At 41.6% G+C, this 27117-nt stretch overlaps 2 protein-coding genes across 4 annotated transcripts in view; both read left to right on the forward strand.

Moving 5' to 3' along the window:
• etv6 (ETS variant transcription factor 6) overlaps nucleotides 1–14427 on the forward strand; it is a 27539-nt gene extending 13112 nt beyond the window's left edge. For both annotated transcript variants that reach the window (XM_023422972.2, XM_023422973.2), the window contains exons 3-8: nucleotides 6106–6270; nucleotides 9586–9720; nucleotides 11998–12603; nucleotides 12694–12836; nucleotides 13600–13700; nucleotides 13811–14427. In XM_023422972.2, the coding sequence (XP_023278740.1) occupies nucleotides 6106–6270; nucleotides 9586–9720; nucleotides 11998–12603; nucleotides 12694–12836; nucleotides 13600–13700; nucleotides 13811–13913 (1253 nt within the window). In that variant the 3' untranslated portion in view covers nucleotides 13914–14427. The remainder of the gene's footprint in view (nucleotides 1–6105; nucleotides 6271–9585; nucleotides 9721–11997; nucleotides 12604–12693; nucleotides 12837–13599; nucleotides 13701–13810) is intronic.
• A 104-nt stretch (nucleotides 14428–14531) lies between these two features.
• Nucleotides 14532–27117, forward strand: part of tafa2 (TAFA chemokine like family member 2) — a 63332-nt gene continuing 50746 nt past the window's right edge. For both annotated transcript variants that reach the window (XM_023422975.2, XM_023422976.2), the window contains exon 1: nucleotides 14532–15717. The gene's annotated coding sequence lies outside the window, so the exon portion shown is untranslated. The remainder of the gene's footprint in view (nucleotides 15718–27117) is intronic.

The raw sequence follows: 27117 nt of genomic DNA on the forward strand, positions 1-27117 counted from the left end.
GGGGGTTCTCTTGATTGAAAAGTAAAGGTGTGTGTGTGTGTAGGTGGATTTTCCCCTGCCACACCTACCTGACAGGGAACTGATATACAGAGACACACGGTGACGGGAGATGAATAGTGTGTGAGGATTAACTTAGGAAACGTGTTGCTCTCATACCAATATGTAAGGGTGTAAGACGGTCATGGCCAGCCTCCCCCTCCTCCCCCTCCTCCTCCTCTATCTGTACAAAGAAAAACTTTTCCCCTATTGAGATACCAACACCAATATCCGCCGCCTTCTGCTTCGAGAGAAAAGGCAAACATTTACTGAAGAACTGAGTGACTAAGGAGCTTTGAGTTTGGAGAGCAAAGTCCCAGCCTCACTGATGTAGCCAGGCTTCTTTTTTTTCTTGTTTATTTAGTGATAGTTCATCCTCGTCAGACTAAGCTGAGATTTCTGTGTGCATCAGTTGTGTCTGTGTGTATATTTAGACAGTTCAAAGTTTCTGACAGAAAGGAAATAATATCTGAGACTTTCAGATCCCACTATGACTCAAAATATAGGATGTGTGCAGTTTTGTTCCAGTTTTACAAATAAAAAGAAAGGAAACAGAAAGACTGAACACATTCAATCAGCCACTGTTTCCAAATGATTAGAAATATACATGACCTACAAAATAACAAGAGGAAACTGAAATTACACTCAGAACATATTTGTTTCATTCATCAAACACAGAAATGCTGATGTTAATATTAATAATTGTACATTGACAGAGGTTCAGATTCATGATGAGGGCAGCGTCATGGGGCTAATCTCACCCATGTGGATCCCCAGTGTTGTTGTACTTCTGTCACAACGCGCACATTTAGCCTGTGCCAGGTAGTATACAGAAAATGTAGCATACACACACAGGAAATGACACAAGGCCTTCATCAGTCACAGTCAAACAAATTGTGTATTCTGAATGCTAATATAATAATAAGATTTTTTTATTATCAATTATTTGTTTAAATCATGTAATCAAACGTTCACTGAATCTTTGCTTTCTTTGTCATTTAAAGACATTATTATGTTGACATTTAATTTGTTTTCTCTTGCTGGACCAAAACGGTTTCACCTTGATCACAGGGCCTACATTTCAGTGTCTGGTGCATTGCGGTACAGTTGTGTTCATATTCAGAAATTTTGCTTTTTTTCCAGTCTGAAAATACCTCATACTTAAAAACTGGTTAGAATGAGCATTTACTGTGTAGTTGGGATGCGGCTATACATTAGCTACTGTGCTAATCTGAGGAGAAGGATGAGCTGATACAGGAGCTAACATGCTAATTAAGACTTATCCTAGCCCAAAATATCAGTGGGATAGATCAGTGATAAAATGATCAGGCAGGAAGAAATGAACTGTTCATTATTGCTGATCCTGGACTCAGCTGTTTTTATATATATATAAATGAAAACAATGAACCTTTTCATATGGCCACGAGAGGTGCAGTTTGCAGTTTGCAGTTGTAAAGACGTTTTTTTGTCAGTCCATCAAAAGGCCGTTGTCGTTGCAGTTTTCAGTCGGCTGAGGGAAACATAAGCAGCTCGGGCAGCATTGTGGCTGCTGGTGAGACGTGTGGAGCGAAGCTGAGGTTGTGGACGGGACCTTTCAGCTTCACAGCAGGACGGACCTCATTAACTCGTCTGGCTGAGAGGGGAAGTTTAGGGCTTCTGTACCGCAACAACGAAACAAGATACCAGTGATCTCATCCTCCTCTTCCCTTCATTCATCCCAAGCACTTATGAGTTGCCTTGGCAACTTGTGCGCTGTGTGTGTGTGTGTATGCGTGTTAGTGAGCATGAGCGGGGGCCTGAGAAACCACAGAGTGAAAATTATGTGTCATCAGAGAGGATTAGGAGCCCACGGTTTAGTAAAGGGCTTGGGATCCTGCTGCTGTCGTGCTTGAGGGTTTCATTCAATGTAAACACACACACATATACACTCTTATGAGCACTGTGAACCTGAGCTGCATTCCACAAAAGGCAGAGGCTGATGACAAGGAAGACTGAAATTGATTTTCTTCCTGTAACGTGCAACAAATCTGCAACACATTCTCAGGCAGAAAACAACCAGAAAGGACACATTCATCCGCTGAAGGAAGAGTGTGTCATGTCACGTCCATGTCATCCATCCGCCTTCTCACCTCAAAGTAAGCAGAGGATGTTTGTGGCTGCACAACAAAAAAAGTTTTGGCATAATGTTTAGAATCAGTTCCTGCCCTGAGAAAAGATCCTGAAACCTGCAACTTGAATGTGACTCAGGTATTAATCCTGAAATCAGTGTAAGTCTTCTGTGACTCACCTACAGCTGTAATGGTTTCTGTCAGGGAGGACAAAGACGCATGTCAACAGGCAGATGCTTCAGTTCCTTCAAAACATGAAGCTGAAAAGACGCAGAGACTTGTAGCTTCATGAACACATTTAATCATTTCACATCACTGTCATTTACTTTAAATATGGACAGGGTTAAATATTAATGGAATAGTTGCAATAGCAGGAATTTTTCTTCTACGATACAGTAAATATTTGAGCATCATTGATGCACTTCTTCCCTTGCATGAAAGCAGTCTATTATATTATAACACAGCGTTTTGACCTGGTCAGCCCCCCGAAGCGAAGCACCGGGCTCATCACAGCAGGGAGTGACAGTAGAGTCAGAGCCCACAGGTGGGAGATGCTGGGATTGAGCTGAGGGGCCTGAACTAGCTGCTGATTGGCTACACACAGTCAGAAGAGCAGGAGTTCAGGACTGAATATGATGTCCTGCTCTGTGCTGGCTGAGTATCTGTTTCCCTTCCTGTTTGTCACTGTGTAGTCCTCTTGTTCCTGCCATTTTTATCTCATCTGCCTTTATTTTTTTCTCCGTCCTCACACACCATCCGCTGCTGCTCTCATCACTCTTTCCTCTCCGTTTCCACTCTTCCTTTTCTCCTCTCTGACTGTTAATAAACCTCCCAGCGTCGCTCTCTAACCTTACCGCAGGAAGTTTCCTGTGCTGAAACGGAGCCCACGCTGGATTGCTTCCTGCCAAAGTGTGTTGTGGGACACGTTTGTTTGGGCCCCCTTCTTCCTCCTTCTCCTCCGCCTCCTCCTCCTCCTCCCTTCTGCTCCCCTTGTTGCTTCCTCCTCTGGGCTCTGTGCAGATGGCTGAGGCCGGCAGACCGGATCTCGGAGGGGTTTTGGCAGAGCAGCACCTCTCTCCAGCCCTGGAGAGAGCATACCGCAGCCATGACCTCGTGACCCAGGCTGCACTGCTGCCCGCCCCGGCCTAGCTGCTCTCACAAGTCAGCCACGAGAGACGAACATACAGCTGCTGCATGCAGTGCAGATGGCAGCTTGATTCAATATTGATAAAAAGTCAGTGAGGTAGTCAGTTAGTGTTCCATTGCATCTAGATCTATTCCTGTCATGTAGTCCAGTTAAATTTGTAGCTGCAAAAGAGAAAATTTATGTAAAAACCCATACTTTAGCAAATCACTGGTTTTCAGGTCGTGTTATGAAGCTTTCTCTTATGGTTTAAGTTACCTGCTTTAGACATGAGGGTGGGAAACAGGGACTGAAAACAAACAGGCACATTTACATGCATTATGTTACACATACTAGAAGCTCCACATAATGTAGCCTAGCCAGGATTGCTACTGTGTTTGTGTGCCAAGAAACAAGGGAAAACCCAGAGAGTAAATGTGAAGAAATATAGTTCCTTATCTGCCCACCATTAGTTCCTGTGGTTTTGAAACACCTGTATCCCATTCCTTGACACTTTCTTAAGATGTCTGTTGACAGGCTGAGGGTCAGAGCTTGACAGGCTTTAAGCTGTGCTTCGGATAACCTAGGCCTTCCCGGATATATCGGCTGCGCTCGTGCCCCTATCTGAATATAGAGGACTAGAAGGGAAGGGAAGAAATGGGAAGCTGACAATCTAGACAGGGTTTCATTTTATATTGATTGCGCTTGGTGAAAACTTCCTTTGTTTGACGGACGGACGGGGGTTTGGAGGGAGGCCTGAAAGCGAGCACAAGGTTCCTATTACTTGTGTGACAGTGACTTTGGCGGCCAAAGATAACAGCTGTCTGACTCCCAGAGGAAGTGTTTGAGTCTGGGCGATAAGTGAGATGTTAGAAATGAGTAGTTATGCTCCATGTGGGTGTCATGGATGTTCTGATCAGAGCTGTACACTGCTGAAAGTCTGTTTTTTGTGTCTGTGCATGTGAAAAAGAGAATGAGACAAAAGAAAAAAAAAACTGAGGGGGTGAGTCTGAGTCATCCTGAAAATCATTGGGTTACACAGAGTGCGAGATGATACGATGAGGTGGCAAGATCCGTGTTAACCAGGATAAATAAGGGTCAAAATGTTTATGTGTAAGGTAAAAAATATACTTCCTGTTGTGTCAGACAATATCAGGAATATCAGAGTTTAAGAATTAATCAAAGTGGTTGAAATAAACCTTGGTGAATAGAACAAAAACCACAGCTCATCTGGTAAGACCACATTTGAATAAGCTAAATAAATGACAATTGGTAGTCTATATATAATCTATATATATGTATATATATGTCTATATATGTAATCGTGTGTGTGTGTGTGTGTGTGTGTGTATGCATGCATATATATATATATATATATATAAGTACTGTACCAGCTTTTTAAATGTTGGCATACTTAGTTATTTAGGTAAGCTACTTATTTTGCTAATTTTATTTTAGCTAATTGGGCCAGCCTGTTTCACCTGATGTTTTCTTAATGGAAATGTTTTTTTAAAATCAGCAACACGTTTATAGAAGTGAAGGTGTCTTTTGAGACTTTAACCTCTGGTTGCAAAAAATGGACTGAATTTGTAACTCTGAAGAACATTTAGCAGCATTTTTCTGAAGCCAAAATATATTTATTGGCCTGTAATTCATGCACTTCCACATTAACTTGAGCTGCAAAGGTCAAACTAGCCATAGGTGTAACACTGCATTCTTGCTAAGCTAATTGGTTTTCTGCCGGACATGTAAAAATAATGAAAGAAAATGCAAAACGGTTTATGCTAATTTTTGCAATTCAGCTAGCTAGCTTCTGCAGCAGTGTTAGCAGGTGCAAAAAACAAATAATTCAACAAAGATTATTATTAAAAATAATTACTGACAATGTATTTCTGAGAAAAAAGTGGCTGCAAGTCACTTCAATACACTCTGAGTGGGTTGTAGCATTAGCAGTAGCAGTAGCACTCAACTGCAGTGGTTGCCATGGGGTCAAATTAGCCATACAATAGTGTGGTTTTCTAGGTTCATTCAAGTGAGACTGAAGGTTTAGCTGAGATTGTTTTCACAGTGGTGTCTGCTCACTCACTGTTGTCTCTAAATGCCTGTTGGTCGCCAGTGCAGATGTTTTACACTCCTGTTCCCACGGCAGTGAGTGAAACGTAGCAGGGAGGAAAAACAGATACTGTCATTCCTGTTTCCTTAGCTCTTTTCCCTCCATGTGTCATCCTTCATTTATACACAAACTAATAAACTGTCCGGCCTCTGATGTGCCTGTCAGAGGGCGAAAGAGCAGAGCAGATCAGAGCAGATCAAATAAAATAACAGTCTGACCGTCTTTCTCATATACCCCCCTGTTCCTCTTTTATCCTTGTGATTCATCCTGTATTCTTCCCCTCAACCTATCATCTTCTAATCTTTTATTCTCACCTCCTCTCCCGTTCTGACTCTGCCTCCTCCTTCATCTTTTTTTCTTTATCTCTGCCACCGTTCCCGTAATCACTCCCTCCTTTTGGCTTTTATCTCCACTTCCTCAATATCCTTTTTACTGCCTCTGCCTCCTTCCTTCCTCTCTCCCCCTTCCCCTCCTCCTTTCCTCCCTACCCCTCCCTCCCCTTCGCCCCCCCTTCCTGCCTTTCCTTCTTTCTTCCTTCCTCGCCCCCAACCCCCTGTCCTTCTGCTTTTTTTTCACTGAGCTCATCCTTCTTTGCCTCCCTCTTTTCTCCTCCACCTCCGTGTTTTTTTTTTTGTGTTTTTTTTTTTGCTGCTTCTTCACCTAACCCTGGTCTCAACTTCTTCCCTCTTGTTCCTCTGCCTCCCCCCAAATCTGTCCACCTCCAGGTTTGCAGCCGGTCTTCTGGAGCAGAGAGGACGTGGCCCAGTGGCTGCGATGGGCCGAGAAGGAGTTCGCTCTGCGGCCGATCACCAGTGGCTCTTTCCAGATGAATGGCAAAGCCCTGCTGCTGCTCACCAAGGAGGACTTCCGCTACAGATCCCCCCACTCTGGTACTCCCTCTTCTTTCTATCCTCCTTGTTAGAGGTATAGTCCAGGTTGGGAAAACTGGAGACATCAGAGAAATGAGTCACTTTCATTGATTGCATTAAATGTTTCTTTCAGTCCAACTGGAGCAGGACCCAGACTGGAAAACAAGATTTACCAAGTAGGAAGGAAGAACCGTTTTAGATCATGGAAACACTCTGACTGGGTGCAGAGAAATCATGGAAAAAGTGGTGCAACCATACATAGAAGCTTCTTTTCTAAGGGAAAAAAGTGACACCTGCCTTCGCAGACTGAGAGTGACTGATAGTTTCTCAAATGAATTAATCACATTCTCACAACAAAATGTAAGTAGGGCAAAAACCACGACTCTTGAACAGCTGTAGCCCTGCCTGGTGATTAAGACCAATATTAATGTTTAGGTGTGTTAATGCTGCTGTAAAATTAATGTATTTACAGCCAAACTGTGCCCTTTAAAAATCAATAAAATCAGCTGGAGCCGAGGAGGCAAGGTGGCAGTGTCAGGCAACAGTGCAGGGAGACAGCTGTTATAGTAAGGCAGCTGGGGGAGGAAGTAGGAGATCGTTGATCAGGAAGTACAAACCGACCTGAGCTGTCGCCTTGGCAACACCAGCGGCCAGCCCCTTGAAAATAAAACACAAAAAGTCAACTGTTGGATTTCTATTTTTAAAAATGAAACAGGATTTCACGTCAGATTGAGTATGACTGGTGTCCTGGAAATTTTACACAACACATGGGTGAAGTCAGTGCTGTGTGTGGTGTGGCTCAGGGTGATAGTCATAAGACTGGGATGTAAGGAGTGGTCGGCATTGTGAAATGTAAAGACGCAGGAAAAAATTGTCCATAGACCAGAAGCTGTGGTTCAGGTCATTGTAGGTTCAGAAATGTGCAGGAATCGTATGGAGGTGGATAAATGACTTAAAGTAAATAAATGAACAAATGCTGAAAGATAATGATAATTATAATAATTATAATAATGATGATAATAATAATGTTAATAATAATAATGTTAATAATACATTTAAATCAATAAATAAAAGAATACATTAATACATTAAAGCTGAAATTGATAGAAAAATATGAATAAGTAAAGATGTTGGCAATTAATCAGGAAATAAATGAATTTATTTTTACATTTCTGTAAATCTATATTTTTTACTTCATTTGTTTATTTCTACATTTCGCTGTGTGTAAATGATGTTAAACTTTTGCCTTGTCATTGGTGTGTGAAGCGATGCTGACTACTATACGTGTTTTTGATGTTAGCGTTGCAGGATCTTTAGCTTTTGCCTCGTCATGCTTTACAGTGAGGTTAGGACCATCTACCTCATTAAGAGTGAGACACAGTACAGGAATACATATATTCCAAGGTTTATTTTTGTGATTAATTATCCACATTTATTTTTATATTCATTTAATTTTTTTAATTTTCATTTATGTATTCATTTCAGTTTTAATTTATTTAATTATTCCTTTACTTATGGTTTTGTCTTATTTATCTCAGCATTTTTTTAAATTTTTTATTATTTAATGAATAAGTCAGCTTTAGTCCTCCGTAGGTTTAGACAGAATGTCTGTAAAAGTTAGTAAAAGTTTCTCGGCAAAGCTGGAGCAGAGTCGGGACATTTCCTACTGTATATGTTACCCATTGTCTGCTCTTTCGCAGTATATTACATGTTATGACACGTGATCTGTAGTTAGAGAGAGCGAGATAGCCCAGCTGACAGCTGTTGTCAAGCTAGCATCAGGATGTTTCCATTTCAAATCTATGCAAAATGTCCATATCCTGTCAAGAAACTGAGGCCTGGGAGAAAAGTCTGGAAAGTGTGACTCATCATTACAGGTTTTATTAGTTGTTATGTGATGACGGAGTAATTTTGTTGTGAAATGGTTTCATGTATGTGCTATCTTTAGAAGTTTGATGACTTTTTTTCCCCCTAAAACTGGAAGCATCACAAGGTGTCAAGAGATACATTTCAGTATCAGTAGATGCTTTGGCCGTTGTCGTCGTTAACGTCAGTGAAACGTCATTTTAGGGAACGGAGCAAAAAATTTCTTTGGCTTGTGATGTGACTGTTTCCTCCTTTGGGCAATTATAAGAATGCGGTTCCCATCAGTCCCTGCCGTGTGCCATATTTTTCTTTGTAATAATAGACTGTTTCTTTTGGGGTTTTTTTTTCCTGGAATATCTGTGTTAACCTCACTTCCAGCAGTTCTAAAAGCTACATTACTACATGTTTACACTTGAATATGTTTCATGGGAAAATGTAGGTGTTTTACATGTGAGTTATGACTGCAAGCTAACGTGATCATTTTCAATTTCCTGGTAACTGTAATTCATAATGATGAACATCATATTTCTTAAGATAAAATGTGAAGCTCTTTAGTTTAAACAGACATTTGAAATCGAAAATCAAAGCAAATCTTCATGCACCAGGAAGCAGGAATTTTCCCCACACTGCAACTCAGTTCCACAGGACCAGAAAGTGAGAACTGAAAGGGGTGTGTGTGTGCGTTTGTGCGCGCATGTTAGCCATCACTTCCTTTATGAGAATCATTTCCTTGTTATGGGAAGGCTTTAAGAAAGGATGAGATACTGTGTGATGGCAGTCACATTACTGTAGCTGTGTTTTTTTTGGTAGCAGTGTAAATGTTTAGTCGTGCCGGCAGCTGAGCCGTCAGTGTCGATGTTGAGGCAAAACAAACAGCTGTTAAGCATTCAGTGAACTTCCTGCTCAGCTTTTGTGCCCGGTGTCACCACTACTGTATAACCACTTCAAGGAGAATACCAGGGTCATATAGAACCATGGCCCATTTACTTGTTTCAACAGATGGTTCATGTTTTCAGCTGAACCGATGATGTGCATAACTATTTCGATTTTTTTTTCTCATATTTTTATTCTGAAAATCTAAGCTTTTCTCCTGTGGGAAATTTCCACAATATAACGTTAAAACATAAATTCTTTGAGTTTAATGTGATTATCTTACTCTGTGGAAGTGAAATGCTTCTTCTGTGAGAGGAAATATACACTTCTGGCAACTCACTGAGTTGAATATCTAGGAAATATTTTCATAGTAGTTTAGTAGATGTCTGTGCCACCCGTTCCTGAAACCATCTGATGTGGTTTCTGCCTCCTCTGTGACTCTTCCATTATTGCTCAAGCTCCCTGCTGCCTGGAAAGCAAAGAGAAGAAGGGGGAACCTGATTCTGTGGATGACGCCAACACAAATTTTCCATTTTATGCAGACGTGAAAGGCTACCGAGAGATGTATGTTAACCTTTGACCTTTGCATCTCTGCAGGGGACGTCCTGTATGAGCTGCTGCAGCAAATCCTGAAGCAGAGGAAGCCCCATGTGTTTTACCCATCTGCCTATTTCCCTGGGAACTCCTTCCACTCGCTGCCTGAGAGCGCCGTGCAGCACCTGAAGCTCGAAGGTCAGTCCAATGAACCGCTTTTTCTTCTTTAACGCGTACAGTTCACGTATTTTTAGCTCTGGAGTTAGACACAATATCATTATAGTGGGAAGCACTGAAAGTTGGCCTTTACCGTTGCAGAACTTTTAGACGTACTGGATATCGGAAGCCACATTCCTGCATAAGTAGGTCCAAAATCACCTTCACTAGAATCTGTGTTTTTTTTTATTGATTGACTTTGCTCAAAATAATTCAAATTCCACACAAGAATAAAACCTAATGACAGACTCCGTACCCTGCATCTGTAAGACTGTTCGATGCTGCAGCAGCTTCAACGATGTAGAAGAAGAAAAAATCATAAATCAATTAACATGCTGTTATTTTTACATACAACTTTATTTATACATACAATTGTGAAAGTTTGAATCGTGTGTAATCTACTATAAACTGATATTCAAATCAATCGACAAAAATCAAATTAGAAAATTTTAAAGTAAAAGTATCTCTAAATTAAGCTACTTAATGAACTAGCAGTTGAGTAATCTAGTTGTCAACAGTACGGGTGTGAACCTCACCTCAAACACCACTGAGGACGAGTCATTTTTGACCCCATCAAAAAAAAAACAACAACTTAATTATCAACTCAGCTAAGTGGCTAAGTTCTAAATACAATACATCCAAAACAGCTACAGTAATGCTGTCTAGCTATCCAACGTTATCTAGCTGAACACAAGCTAATACCAGGTCCTCGTTTTTGTGTGGGTGATGTCACTTTTTCTTTTTTCTTTTTGAGGTGGAAAATGAAGATTAAACGTACAAATGTAAAAAAATTTTGTTGTGTAAAGTAATGAGTTGTTGCTCATGGCAGTTGAGGTGTGGTTGACAGTAAATACATGCCCACCTGAAATAACAGAAGTAACTGATATGAATGAACGTTTGCTATGAATGTTCACAGGAACTAGACAGTATATGGTTCATTTTTGATCCACTAATGGAAAGCTGGAGGAATAATACAAAAAAACATATGTTCTTAAAAGGAGCAAAATAAAAGACTTAAGTTGAGGATATCAAAATTACATTTTTAGGAATATGAAATGCTAAAATATTTTTAATGACAAAAATATTGAAACATTGAGGGAATTTTACACTCAGATGTTCATCTAAGCGATAATGTTGATGTTTAAAGTAGAGAATTTAAGATGCTCTTTTTATATGCGTGGTGATAATAGTAATACTAGAGCAAGGAAAGCACAGGCCTCTTGACTTTGTTGTATTAAAGGAGAAAAAGTGAAGGCTCTGATCTGAGGAAACATGACACAGCAACACAGGAATGAATTCACATGTTGACAGTAAAACCTGTTCAACAAGGAAACGCTGCTTTACATAAACAAGCTCCACGAACTGCCACTGTGGAGAAATGACTGGTGCTCTGGTATTTTTTTTTTTTACCTCTGTCCTTCCTTGTTTTGAGGCCTGAAATATATATATTTTTTCTCCATTCTTTTTGAGTGAAGGAATCAGCAAAATTCAAACTACTTCAACACAAACTAGAGAATCTGTGGGATATTAGTGACACCTAGTGGTTACTTCTGTGTGAAGCCAGGAGCCTTCAGCTAGAAGCACCTATAAAAAAAAAACTTAGTGGCAGAGGGGACAAATATTAAAAGCTACAATATACCACTTCATTTTATGCTCTGTTACAGTTGGAAGTAGAGAGTGGGCTTCACACAACAACAACAACAACAGGTGGACAAAATAAAAAGGAAGTTCCGAGATTAGTGCTACCTTCTTCCAATTTAGAATTTGAGTTGCCACGTTCAGATTCAGGTGTTTACTCAGTTCTATTTTTAAGTCTTGTTCCCTTCTATGTTCATATTGTGATTCACACGTCTCACCTAGATAACCAATATGTATTTACTGTTGGCACACCTGTATGGCAAACACAAGGAATGGTATACACCCAACAGCTTCCGTGACATCACTAGAAAACCTGTTTCAGGTAACCCAGAACTTTTGGCTGAAATCCACAGGTACACAGAGTTTGTATTCTAGATGAATGAATCAAGGTAATAAATATTTCAATACACAGCAGCATCTAGCAGTTATTTTAATTATCTATTATTTCTACCTATAATTAAGCTAATTAATCAAGTCTACATGCAATCATAAAGGGTGAAAGTGTCTGACAGTCCACAGATAAGACAAAAGAAGTCTTTTGACTTTTGTCTCTATTTAACAATAAACTGGAGTAACTTAGTCGTAGATATTAATGACATGTTGTTTCCTTTGTATCCTCAGAAACGGTACGACGGGGGCCGCGTGGTGCAGAGCCAATCCCCCAGCATCCACCAACCATTGAGCTGCGGCACCGCTCCCGCTCCCCTCACCATCCAACCCCGCGACGATCCCCCCTGGAGCCGAACCACCCTCGCGCCGCTAACGATGACTCCCTGCAAACCTTCTCCCAGCTGCCCGACAGCAACCACCACCTGCCCGAGGAAATGTACCCTCTGTCGGTGTCCCCGGCCGCACCAAACGGGCGCTGCACGACGCCCCGAGACCCCCCTTGCCCGGGCAGCCCTGGGGGCCAGGAGGCGGGCCCTCCTCGCGTCATCCAGCTCATGCCCAGCACCATCATGAACCCTCTGCTCCTCAGCCCGAGCAGGAGCGGTGGCGGGGGTGCCGGCATGGACTTCAGGCACAGCCGCGGCGGATCCCTGTCTCAGGCCACGCTTGAGAACGGGCGCGAAGGTAAAGTCCACGGCCACCACCACGTGCTGCCGCTGGCACAGCAGCAGCAACAGCAGCACCTTCTGCAGCAGGAGGAGGCGCTCTACAGGAACCACGTCATCATGCCGGTGTCTCCTCCAGAGGAGCAGCAGATGCCCATTGGACGGATAGCAGGTAAGACTTAGTCCTGACGAGCCCTGAAGGTTAAAGCTGCATGAGGTGACTTCTTCATTTGAAAACACCATCACTGTTGTGTCCCTGCAGACTGCAGGCTGCTGTGGGACTACGTCTACCAGCTCCTGTCAGACAGCAGGTACGAGAACTACATCCGCTGGGAGGATCCAGAGAACAAAGTCTTCCGCATCATGGACCCCAACGGCCTGGCTAGGCTCTGGGGCAATCACAAGGTAAACACGCACCCCGGGTGTTCAGTCACCTGTCTGCAGGGACATCACAGATCCACGAAAGAGCAAAGATTTTATTCTATTAATGGAGATTTTTTTATACCAGCAATGGCTCAAAATTAGAACTCAGAGAATTATCACCTGACCTTCAGCCCGACTGAGATTTTAGGCCACTTTTACTCATTGTTCTGCTTTTGTGGTAAACAAACTGTAACACTCCCAACAACCTGGATCCCAAACAAACAAATAAACAAACAAAAAAACACCACTCTTTGCATGTCAGCAGACAGACCAAGTTAGTGATCAGCTGGTGAATGTAGTGGAACATTTAGCCTCTAAAGAAAAGTGGCTGCAGTATTAGAATAATGAACTGTTGCTGGTGATCACATGTCAGCGTTGTGTTTTTAGCTCGTCTCCCAAGCTACTTCAGGTTTAATGTTCCCAGGGATAGGACTTTAAAGCTGCACCAATCAATATTAACAACTGATCAAATCACAACATGAACGCTGCTCCTCACAGTGATGAACTATCACCCAACTTTACCCTCACTTGTACACAGCGTTTTAGCCTCTCTTTGTTTTGCTTAGGTGTGTAAACAGACAATTATCTGTTAAAAGTTTGCAATAATGACTTTGCTCCCATATGACCAAAACATCAACTAGTGCAGCTTTAAATGGCAAAGAGAATCTAAAGATTCATCATCATCGTTGATATATTATTATTATCATTATTATTAATGACACTGTTGCCCTCTGACCTCTTACAGAACAGGACAAATATGACGTACGAGAAGATGTCGCGAGCACTGAGACACTACTACAAACTGAACATTATCAGGAAAGAGCCAGGACAAAGACTTCTGTTCAGGTATTCCAACTTAAATAAGCTTAAAGACGCCGTCTTCAAAAAATCATCCGTCATTCATGACATATTTAACCTTCGTAAAACTGATTCCTCGTCTGTGTCACGTTCACCAGGTTCATGAAAACCCCAGACGAGATAATGAACGGACAGACGGACCGGCTGGAGCACCTGGAGTCCGACACAGACGAACAAATCTACATCAAAGAGGAATGCTGAGGAAATCTGAGAAATAAAGAAAAAAAAAGGTCCATGAACTACTTAGTACTACTACAGCCGCTGATGCCTTTTCAGACGCAGCTTGAACGATCGGTGTTGAATCTGGAGCTGGACGTTCGCTCGCATCAGTCCCACACACAGAGACATGACTCTCTCCTCTGATTGCCTTAGGATGATCATTTTCAAGTCAAAATGAAACAAAAAAAAACAAAACAAAAAAACAAAACAAAAAAAAAAAACAGCATCGGTTGTGTTGATTTTCCTGATGGACAGAAGCTAAAAGGACGTGCTCCCTTTTATTTCTGTATGAACTGCAAAAGCCAATCACCTTGTGCTTATGTCACTTTTATGATTTTTTTTTGTCTCCACACATGCATTATACTAAGGAATTTTGTAAAAAGAAATTTGTGTGCAGTGTGTGTGTGTGCAGTGAGTTGTGTGTGTGTGTGTATGTGTATGTGTGTGTGTGTGTGACTGGACTGTTTTCACCATGGAATAAACATTTTTGATCAAACTCAGTGAGGACATACTTCACCTGTTTGCAGTAGTTCCCGCCTCTCTGCATCGACATCACTGACGTTATGCTGAAATACATAAAAACAGCCACGTGATGGCACTAGTGCACAACTTTTATGAGCAGGTCTGTCTGGACGTTTCCCCACAGTTCAACAGTTCACAGGCTGCACACCTTCCAGACCACGGGGTCGTGTACAGGAGAAAATGTGGTGACAGGTCACAGGTGGCCAGAGCAGGTAGAAGATGGAGGTGTCACGTGTTTGAGAAGTTCTAGCATTTGTTAGTATTATTGATATTATTGCGGGAGCTACTAATTAATCCACTTCTTCTCATCATGTGTGTTCTACTTCACCAAATGCGCCCGAGCTGCCAAAATCCGTTTCACTACTTTAGTGTTAAACTCACAGTTTATCTTTTTTTTTTTTTTTTTTTATCTTTCGTTAAAATGAGAATAATTCCGTTTTCAGTTTTGTGAATTATTATTTAAGAAATATCCAAATGAGCCTTGTAGTATAGCGAAGATATAACATTAGTTTGAACACCTGGTCGTTCTTGTTTTTCCATCCAAGTAGATACTGGTCCATTATCACACTGAGGTTCATTTGAATGTGAGAAAAGTGGAAAATCACTCTTTCCTCTCGGGCCAGTCGCTGTGACGTTCATGTTACATATTAAAAAGGGAACAGATCCGTTAGAGTAATCGGATTACTGTAACGCAGTCGGAGAGGTGGCGGCGGTGCGCCGTGCGCTCCGGAGTCTCCATAAAAGTTAGTGCGCACAGAGCTGAGCCGTCAGACTGGGAAGAGACGCGGCGGAGCGAAGACTGGAGGCTGAAGTGATCGATGAGGACCGAGCCCCACTCTTGACAATTTCCCACATCCACGGTGAGAGCGTGGCCTGGTGCTCCGGGTGACTCACCCACCGCAGGCCACTGACAGGACGCAGTTAGTTACCGCTCATTAACCGCCTGAGTCCCGCAGCTTCTGTTGGGTTCTGGACTATCGGAGCAGCTCTGGATGCAGCCCGGGGATCTCGGCTGTGCGGCGGATGAGGTGCCCGCGCTGCCGCGTTAGAGGAAGAAGAAGAAGAAGAATCGTGCGTGATTGTGAAAAAGCTGTTTGATTTCATCCGGGGGGGGAAAAAAGAAAGAAAAACACCGTTTGTTTTTTCGCCTTGTCCAGGACGCAAATGTGTCCACATCAGCGACTCACCACTGGATTGTAGCAGCGGCCCCACCGATGGTTTAAAAAGGGCTTCAAGGTGCGGGAAGGGAGTGGGACAATTACAGGTAAGACCCCGACGGTCATATTCTGCCCCCTGCGTGGGGCTGCTGAGAGTTTCTCCCGCAGGTGAGAGCGCGCAGTCATGAGCAGAACCACTCATCCGGTGCGAGGCATTTATTTGTCGACCATCAGCACCGCATCGATATCCAATCAACACTTCAGCAATTACACAAAAAACAGTGTAGGCCTTTTTTTTTTTTTTTTTTTTTTTTTTTTTAAAGTGTCACTCCCCGTTCTCCTCTAGAGAGAAATATTCATCAGTGCCTGACATTGACCTGTAACCAGTCATACAATATACAGTATATTTCAAACATGTTAATAAAGACATGAAGTTTTCCCCTCTAACAGACAGACAGTCTGATTTTCACTGCAGGTGTTTCTTGCAGTGTTGTTTTCTGACACACTTACAGAGCTTGCTTCCACTTGGCTACACTTTTTATTTTTTATTTTAGAAAACTGGTGTTAGATTGTAATTGTTTTAATATTATTTTTATTTAATTTGATGTTTTATTGAAGTGTCTGTGAAATTGCACAATCCAACACATAGGCTCTTTAAAACTGATCTGCTGTGTAAAAACAAAATGAGTTAAAATCAGTTGTTCCAGTTGTGTCTGTTTTATGGGGTCAGTGGCAGTTAATAAAGTCTTGTCTTCATTACAAACTCCACAATGACCACAGCTAATATTGTTTTGTGTGTAGAAATAGATATTATGTTATTGGCAGGTGTGGCAGGATGACAACCTGTGAGCAAACTACCAAACTGCTGCAGGGAGTCGACTCATTTTAGTAGGGATTCATTGATTTGACCTCCTGCACTGCGACTAATGTGGGCTCACCTGGGGCCAATAACGTGGTGATGTAATCCAGCGACATGGGGGGTGCAGCAGCTTCAGACGGGCTGATCCGGACTCTTCCTTTTCCACCTGCCAGGAACACGCAGAGCTTTAATTTACCAAGTGAAACGGGAACGAAAGGAATTGGACATGCTGACAGTTTACATGTCTGACAGTAAATACAAACACCGGTTGAAGAGAAGAAACTGTAATTGAAAACTGTAAATGCCAGTGGTTTTCACTTGTTCAGTGTTGGAGGGTGGAAAACCATGTGCAGGAGCTGCATGGGGACACTGAAGCGTAACGATGGCTCCAGCTTTAAACAGCTGGAAAAAGTGTGGCCTTGAAAAAGCGGCGCAGCATTAATCAATTGTAAAAGTCCGAACCCTGTTGGTCCGGCTCTTGCTCCGATATCACAAGCTAATCCAGTTTCTTCAGGATGTGTTGATTCCTAACATTGTCAGTGCTGATATACAGAAATGTGCTTGTTCGCTTATCAAGTACTTCATGTATATTTGAGTATATCCATTTTATGCTACTTATGACCTTTACTAGGAAAGAGACAGGGCCTTTGATGAGCTTTTGGCCGATGACCCCAGATGTCCACGAGTTGTCGGCTCCACTGAAGATATTTGTCCCTCGACTTCTTAAATGATGTCATTTAAATAAAAAGGTGAAATTGTCTGATATTTCGCCAAAAAGCAAAGATTCTGTCCAAAGGCAAAAAAAGAAAGAAAAATATATGCATCATAAGAACTTTGTTTTTCTTCTTTCCTACCTCATTGATCATTTCACAACACCTCAAAGTTATCTTGTGACCCTTTGGAGGGGCCCGACCCTTAGGCTGGTAACCGCTGGATAACATTATCAAACTGCATTTAAAAGAGTTTAAACCAATTTTTAAAACTTTAACTACATAGTTATTTTTACATAATTTTGAATCCGGACTAGTAATGTTGGATTTTTACATCAATGTTTTTCTACATTTACGTGAAATCCATCTTTCACCACTCCTACCTCACTGCAGAGCACAGGGATACAGCAAATCACAAATTGACGTCATCTGGCAACTTCTAGCAACTTTCTAGCAGCCAGTAGCTACTTCCCTCAGAAAAGAACTGGCAGCCCTGGCAGTCCCCAATTAGCTGGAAGCATTAGCTGCAGCAGCTCCACCACCAATGATCCAGTTTTAACGCTCTGGGCAGTCTGGTTCAGGTCAGACCGGTCCCCCTCCAGCCGGGCGACCTGGTGCCGACAGTCTGGCCAGCGCCAGTGGATCAGCCAATGTCACCTTTTTTTTTTTTTTTTGGCGGGTCATGTCCTCACGCTGCCTTGCCATTGATCCAAAGCGATGACCCCCGAGGCTTCATGGTCTGCTGCTCCTCGCCAACCACGCCGACTTAGTCCTCTGAACAGCTGTGACACGCACCACACCAGCAGTGAATTAGTCCGTCTCTGAGGGTGCCCAAGTCTTTTGTTGTAAAAATTCCTTGGCATTATTATTTTATTCATTTATTTATTTTTCCATAAAAATAGCACATTTAGAACCTACTTAAACAAATAAGTAGAGAGTCAAGGATAGTTTTAGCACATAAAAGCAAAATAACAAGGGGCAAATGACAGGGCTCCTGAATGGAAACCTCAGAGGACCAACACTTCCAGTAAGAGCATCATGTCTCTATAAGCTCAAAGTCCTTCAGGTGTTCACTGTAGGTATATACTGTACCTAACTGTGTCAACACATAACCTCCCATCAAACCACAACTTGTGATACATTGCTGTCAAGAGGCCTTTTCGCAGGAGATATTTTCACTAATCGCATCAGGATTGGCTGAGGTGTATGACGGCTGAACTACATGTAGCTGCTTCAGTGTCAGGATCCTGGTGTTGTTCCTGCTGCCTCACAGTCACACATGTCATGGCTCACAGGGACACCTAAATAGAGCAGAGCCACTGTTAATGTTAAGTAAAAAGCTCTGCTGAGAATCATCTGTTAGTGAACTCAAAAGGTGCTCTGCAGATTTTGTTACCTTTGGACAGTAGGCCAGGTTTGCTGTTACACCTGTTTCCAGTCTTGATGCTAAGCTAAGCTAAGCTAATGTTTTTTAGGCCCTGCTTGATTTTTTAAAAGGCATTGGGTGATATATTGAATACATCTGATTAATTTAAAAATGTGTATAATGTCTAAATCATGAAAACAGTAACTTAGATTATAGCTGGTAATGTTAGCTGGTCACATTATATTGAATTTATATAATTAATTAAAAAAAAAAATGTTTTCACCCAATATGTAGAATGTCTGAATCATGGAAACAGAGTTATTACAAGGACACAAAAAGTCAAAAAGTAACTTAGATGATAGCTGGTCACGTTAGCTTGGTCACGTTAGCTGTCACATTGCGTAGCTGCTGCAGTTTATAGGACTGTCTCACAGGTGGCTAGCTGGCTCTGTTATGGTGGCCCCTGAGAGCTCAACACACTGCAACTTAAGAAAAACACATGCAAATAGACTTTTTAAGATAAACACAAAGCTTGTGCTACAGAAAAGTTATTCAATGCTGTATGACCTTTGCAGTTAAAAGCAATGAACGAGTGCGTCCCAGCTGGGCGCATCACTTTTTTGTGTCCCCTGGAAACGCTTCTGTGTTTCTGTGTTTTGGTTCTGTAAAGTAAAGCAGATTGGAGGTTAGCTAATGTAACGTTAGCTAGAAACCATCTGCAGATATGAGGCTAACGTCAGGGGACACAAATAGAGCAGATGAATTAGCATGCGGACTTGTCCGCTCGGTCTGTACTGAGTTGAATTATGCCTGTACTCTACTTAGTTGAAGTATCTGGTACTGACAGTCATAACTGTACGGTATGACCTACATTTTCTGAATATGTGTAACGATGCAGCATTTTTATTACTCTTGGTAATGAGTCCTAGAAAATATGACATTTCAGTCGCGTTTTTGTTATTCTGAATTTTGTTAGTAAAATTGAAAATTGTCCCAAAGCTTGAAAAAAAAATGTATTTGGCTATATCGTCTAGCTCTGTATCTTACACACAAATATGACAGTGGTGTCGACCTGCTCATCTACCTCTCAGCAAGAAGGCGAGTACGTGTGTTTCTAAAAACACTGAACTGTTTTGTTAAAAAGGGACAATACCACTGAAGTCCCATCCACATGTGTTGAATTTATTATCTTAATACAGGCAGAGCAGTCTGTCTTCAACAGTATCTCCTGTTTTAAGAAAATCTTTTTAACTGGTGCAACCACAATGGAGACAAAGAAACAATGACAGGTTTTTCTCATTGTTCTCATTAAAAAAAAGTCTTGAAGACCTGGACATTTTTTGTGAATATAAAAAAGGCTTTTGAACGTGAGATGAAACCTCTGAGCCTCAGTGAGCTGCCCGTGGATTTATTCCTCTGCGTCCAAATGAAAGACTTGAGAGGAGGTCAGGTTCTCGGCTGTGCCGCCTTGATGGGCGAGTTTGTGCTTTTTTCTTCTCGAACTATTGGAATTTGTGCAAAATATCGGTTTTAGGTGCCAATCATAAAAATTGATTGGCACCGGCTGAGCTGGTGTTTGATGTGAGGGGGAAGCGGGAGCTGTTTTCACTCTTTCACATTCTATTTGATCTGCACTCGCTCTCCTCTCTGTTTCATTTGAAGTAAAACAAATTCACCAGCCACTGAATAAACAAGAGCTCTGCACAGATGATAAAATAATAGCGAAAGATTCCTTTCCATTTCTCACTGTGACCTCTGTCTTCTTCTCCTGCTTCTCTCTTTTTCTTCTGATTGGATTTTTTTTTTTCTTATTTTTTACCTGCTGACAGTTTTTGGCAGGAATTTATTTTGACTGGTTCTTTCACTAGTTTTCATATTGGCTGTGGGCTTTTCTGTGGCCAAAGGTCAGATACATATGACTGAAACTATTACCTCTAACTTTAGCTTATATTTTCTAACCTCACTGCTATAACAATGTACATCCATGCTGTGACCTGGAGGAAACTCTCGGTTCCTATAAATAGTTACATTGCTGCAACATTTTTTTGTAGTAAACAACATAATAATAATAAAAAGAATTATTTCCAGTTTTTCAAAGAAAAAGTTTTTTTAATGTTGTAAATGATTTATTGACTGTAAACTGGGGCTGTTAGTAGAATATGGTCAAGATTCTTCCGGAGCAAAATTAATGAAATTATAGCAGCAAATTTGAAAATGAAAGTAATTCATAATGTGATTTTCTCCAGTTTTTTGTTGTTGTTTTGTTTAAATATTGCCCATGTGATGGGACACAAACTACAGTCTCCCAATACCCACTCCTTTACTTTCTCCTTGCTACATAAATAAAACACTGCTTCCTACTCTGGCACTGGACAGTGGCATCAGACGTAAATCATGAGGTGCAGAATTGTCCAATATGAACATAATTCCTAAGGATACCAGGCGGCCGGCCTGACCTTCTAAGCTGTAGCTCCTGGTCTTTCCATGTTCTCACACTACAGTAACGAACGAACGAACAAATGAATGAATGACTGCCGCAATAACTGATAGAATGACAGTCAAAACTGCTGCGGCTGCAGTGTGTGTCCACACCGGTGCTGCTGCAGCGCTGCTCCTGCCAGCCCCATCTTTCTACACTTAGTTTGCCTTTGATAATGACCATCAATAATAATAATTAATAATAATTGATTTTTGTTGTTTCAGAGCCAGAAAGAGAGAGAGAGAGAGAGAGAGAGGGTGAGAGCACACTGGAAAAGTACTACACCTAATGCTCTGTTAACTTATTGACATAATATGATTATATTTATATAAATATTTCTGCTATGATTATTAGGCACACATGTAGCCTCCTGTAATGACATGCAGTTGTGATATTGGTAAAAATAATAGCATTATATTATTATTATTAATATTATTATAATAAAATTTTTTTCACATGTATTGGTCAATCACAAATGTTTATATTTTGTAATCTGGATCATTTTCCTCCCAGATGAACAAAGTGGTCAAATGTATAACTCGTCTGGTTCCTGTTCCATCAACAAACAGGGTTAGCCTACAGAATTAGCGGTCTGATGGTTTGCAGGATGGGAGCCTTGGATGGAGTCAAATTCCTGGCCTGAATAATTGTTTCAGTCTGTCCCTGATAGCAACTATCTCCTCCACAAAAACATGCATACTCATTTAGCTTTCCTACGACAAGTTAAATTACCAAAACAGGAATGAAATCGCTCCAACACGATATAAACAGCGTGCGCTGCAGTTGCAAAAGTTAATGGAGAAACGAAGCCTTTCGGTGCTCCTGGTCTGACAGTCTATATTTCTTGTTGTTTATTGCCGTCTCAGAATCCTCCTCTGCCCTGGTCTTCATAGTAGCATGCTGTCCTCCTCCTCATCCAACAGTCCTCCTCCAGTTAACTATGATCCTATTTCATGCAGAGGCAGAAAAAAAAGGGGCGAGAGACAGAGAGAGAGAGACTGAAGAAGACAGAGAGAGGAGACGGAGATCTGCTGGTCTGTGTCCAGGTTTTTCCCCACGTGGCCATCTTATCTTTGCAGCAGCGTCTTAGTGTTGCTCCGTGTGTGGCCTACTGGCTTATAAACATGTGCCCGTCACGCAGGATGACTCCACTCTCCGAAGGCCTCCAGACAAACACACCAACACATATTCTGGACAGCAGAAACATCTTTCTATCCCCACTCTCCCCTCCCCTCTCGTTCCTGCCACCCATCCCCTTCCCTCCGTTTCATTTCGATGCCTGATGGTGTGTGCAGAGCTGAGGGCCTACACTACTTTCATGATGTGAGCCAAACCCATCTGGGACTCAATATCCTGTTTACCAGCTCTCAGCACTCTGAAAACCACAACAATACTGAGCTGAGGCAGAAGTTCTGAACTCATTACAGTTTGTTCAGGTCATGGCCAAGGTCAAAGTCTTCTCCTTCTCTGTAGCTCTGCCGCGTGGTCCAAAAAAATAAATAAAACAAAGGAAACTCTTCTCTTCTTCCAATCTCTACATTTTTTCATGCTGTGCTTTGTGAGCAAACACATCTGAAGGTGTGCTGGTAATCCACTGGATAATGGACTATAGAGAGACGCAGTGAGCCAACAGTAGCTGCTTGTAGATCGATTATTATTCGATGAACAGAAACTATTGGATGTGGCAGACTTGTGTAAAAATGTAGTTCACTGTAACCCAGTTATCTTACATTTAGTGCATGGCCTGCCTCTGTTTAGCAGTCCATTTCAGTATTTCCCTGAATGTCTCTCTGCAACATTCTGTTTCATGTTCTAGTTCATTGTCATTGTTCAGATTGTTGAAGCGACCATCAGCCGCTGCGTGTCTGAGTCATGAGGGTGATGATCTGACTGCTACATTACAATAACATTAGACAGCGAGGTGATCTGACAGGATGAAGTAGAAAAGACTCGGGTAGAAGAGCTAGCTTAACCTGAACGGACTGTTTGCTGGCTAACTACCTAGCATGCTCTTGTAGAGACAACAGTCATGCTAACGTTAAGATGGCTATGCTAGCTTGTGCTAAATGCTCCCCACGTTAGCAAGTGTCCTTTCTCTCTCTGTCTCGCTCAGCTCCAAAATAATTAATTCCTAATGAAGACGTAATTAATCTTAATTTATTTTGAACAGGCTCAGTGATTTTCCTCAAACAGCTGGACTGTAGTTTTTCAGGGTGGACACTGCAGGGTCCACATCCTGAGTTTCTAGTGTGGCTCGTAAAGCACCTTGGTCAGGAAGAGAATGTCGTTTTTAGTTAATAAAGTAAATATTTGTCTTGTGCTTTAAGTCACTTTTGACCTCTTCAATATGAATCCTTATTAAACCACAATCTTACCCAAGCCCACGCATAAACACAAAAACTGTTAAATCATTCATTAGTTAGTATGAACACACTGCAAAACAAACCAAATGACAAATTGACAGATACAGTAATTAAAAATGATTCCTAATTATGCTGGTAAAACCCGATCTGGATGACTTCATATCTCTTTGAACGTTTTTCAGACAGGTTAGGTGTAACAGGCTTTTAATACAAGGTGGTTTTATTGTGACATTCTGTTGACAGGAAGGAAAACAGAGAACATCACCGTCCTGTTCTTTAAGTTAATGAAGTAGTAAATTGAGGTTTCAAACGATCATGAACCATCTTCATTTTGCGGCAGCACCAACAAGTGTGTTGTTGCTTCACTGTCATTTATGGAACTAAATGGTGCGCTGTGGAAATGTACAGTACGGACAGTGCCTACCAATACTCCTGTTTCCTGTCTTCCACAAGGCAAGCTGATCTCCCGGCACCCTCCCGTTTTGTTGTTTCTCCCATAATCTGCATGGCCCTCAGCCTTTATTATGAATAATCGTCATACGTTTTATGTCTGACGTTATCCAAGTTAACCAGATTGTGCATGAAACACAACCCATCTGTTACCACAACCTGGCAACCCACAACCTGATTCAAGTGGTTTAGGCAGCCGCTCTTTGCGTAGGCAGCCAGGACATTTGAGTGCAGAATTAAGCGTCGTTAAAGTTTAAGTTTAGTTAAGTTTAACTAAACTTCTGAATATGAATTGACATTTGATGGAATTTAAATGAAAATGATTATGTTATGTGTTTGTTATGTAGCCCCCCCACCCCGACCCCATGGGAATTTTTGAGGACATTATATAGCACACCATTCTTACATTTAGAATTCAGACACACTGCTGTGTAAAACTTAGAGTTACAGTTGCACAATATTTACACAATACGGCCACCCGAGAGTTAATGTCTCTGTGGTGATTAGTTTTATTGTGATAATAAAGCAAGTTTTTCCTCTGTATTTCAGCCCTGGAATAGAGTACGTTGGGATTGTGTTGAAAGGAAAAACCCTGCCTGTAAGAAATCAAAAGGGAAGCCAGGCTTTGATGAACAGAAATAAACCGCTTCATTCACTCATTTAATTCTATCTCTGCACAGCTGTTTAAATCCACATACGTGTCTTTGTGAACGAGGACTCGTATCCTCACCTAACTTTATTTATTATGCTTAAATATTAATTTTTCTGTATGTTGGTTCTGTGGAAAACATACAGAGTGTGTTGTGTGTGTGTTTCCCTCTGGTTTTATCCCCTTCACACACCGAGCTGTGCGCCCTGCCTAGCTCACACTGCGCCCCGGGCTATTTAACCTGGGGGCTGTAACCTAAAGACCTGATACAGGCAGCCTGTGGCTTTCAATCCGACTGCTCTCCCCCACTTATCTGGCAAATAAGCCGTTTTAATTGCTTACACACAGAGCCCTATCAGGCCATGTAGTGAGCATGGAGATAAGGGTTACACAGAGTCAGGCATTAGTAACAGGATGAGAGGACCGCAGAAAAACAGAGCTGCGGGGTCCCATGAGGAGGAAGAGTCAGGAAATAGCTATGGCCATCCTATTAATTTCAGGCTCACAGAGCCATTTCTCCAGCTCACTGTAGGGCTCAGGAGGCAGCTGCTGTTCACTGAAATCACTGCGAATGTGAATGATCTCTTTACGATGATGCAGTGTGCTGACATTAACAAATGTGTGCAAAATAACCTGAATGAGTTCAGCTTTTTCATGCAGAAAACAAGAAGAGAAAAATGTGGATTGTTTCTGTTGATGCAGAATCTGAGTCTGTTTACACAATACAGGAAGGACACAAATGGCAACGCTTTCGATTTTAAAGTTCCTCTCCAGACATGTTTTAAACTCTGAAAAATCCTCTGCTATGATTAATATTTTGTTTAACAAAGTTTTCACTCAAAAGTAACAGGGACTAGAAGCACATCTACTCTTACTTCCTCATTGAGGAATTCTGGTTCGGGCCTTGTGCCCCGCCCACCACCTGCTTGCTCCAGGTGGACAGGTGGAAGAGCAGAGAGTGTCAAGATGGTTAGAGGAGGAAACATCAGAGAGACTCAGCCTAATGTTTGAGCCTCAGTCAGACCCAGACTCAGACTCTGTTCTGATCCAAAATTGGCAACTAGCAGACAGAATGTTTAGCGTAGTTAGCATCTTTCATTTGTGTATGTAGTTTGTAGTTCACATAGTAAATGTCAGTGGTTGTGCTAATGCTAACTCTCTCTGTACTGACATACTGAAATACTCAGTCGTGGGGCTTATTTTTGCTCATATGTCTTGTATTATATAAAAAACATCATATGGACATGTTAACAAGGTTAAAGACTTCATCATAGGGGGTATTTATCTGAACCTGATTAGATCAAAGTGTGTATAAATGCGCTTTTTAAAAATTTTTTTTTTAGTCTTACTGTGGCCCTTTTGAGTTTTTTCTCAGTTAATGTCCAGGCATTTCTCCAGCACCCTTCTCTCCAAAGAGATCTGGATTGTTGAAGTTTCACTGAGTATTGTCTTGACCTGTGTGCCCCGTGCAAAGAGCTAGTCAACACACTGGCTGGGTAAATGTCAGCTTCACTAGGCTTCTAATGAGACCACAGACTAAGGAGAGGGCTGACACCGTCATAGACTCTGTGGTGAGGGACTCATTTACATTCTACCAGGCGACAGCTGGAGAGATGAATGAGGGAGGGAGGGAGCTGGAGAAACAAAGAGGCGGCATTAAAAAAAATCCTTAGTTTAAGTCTCAGAAAAAGAAATGACCTCATTGGTCGAGTTAGAGCACAGCGGGTGGGGTGATATATTTTTTTCAGTTTAGAACTGAACTGATCAACATTTTTATATTAACCATTAAAAATAATAAGATGTTGCTTGTAGTGACAAATCTGAGAATCTGAGAATCATCATCTCATGACACGACTCACTATTTCCCCTGAGCTCATTGTTTTGGTTTCACCACAGCCATGGTGACGTTTTGGTTCAGTCTCACGGCTCTCATCCACCTAGTTTCATGCAGCAGCAGCAGTCAGCTGTTTGTAGTGAAACAGCTCGACTGTACTTTACCTGCCCAGCACCAAACAGCAGACAGACACAGTTAGCAACTAGCTGGTGGATACAGTGGAGCGCTTAGCAGCTAAACAGCCAGCTATTCTGTCAGGAGGTGGTGGAGACCAAAAACAGAGCTAAAAGAGAGGGAATCCAGACTTCATTTGTCAGGTGACAGAAACATTACTTCAAATGAATGCTAACATTGGTCCATCTCTGTTTGCCAACACGTTATAAAGCATATGAACTTCATATGGGCAACATATGCTAAAGCTGCTTGTTTCTGCTGAACTAACTGGACAAAAATGATTTAAGGGACATTTAAAGTACTTTAGTTACAACATTTGGTTTTGATCTGATACAAAATAATACCATAGTTAAAACCACAAACACAATACTTTTTTATTATTAATATTGGATAGTATGCTATCATACAGGGGACAACAGTGTGTCATAATTTATGATAATGTGAACATATAAATTCTTCTTTCCTAATACATAATCATAGCCACCAACTGATTTGTCAAACATGGAGGACATTTAGTTGACCTTTAGGGAAATGCGGTTGCTTTCTTGTTGAGGGTTAGATGAGAAGATTAATACCACTCTGATGTCTGTATGCTAAGTATGAAGCTACAGACAGAGGCTCAT

This window comes from Seriola lalandi, unplaced genomic scaffold (genome assembly GCF_002814215.2).
Source record: "Seriola lalandi dorsalis isolate HSWRI2012SDOR001 ecotype SW California unplaced genomic scaffold, Sedor1 jcf7180002054688, whole genome shotgun sequence".
NCBI lineage: Eukaryota > Metazoa > Chordata > Actinopteri > Carangiformes > Carangidae > Seriola > Seriola lalandi.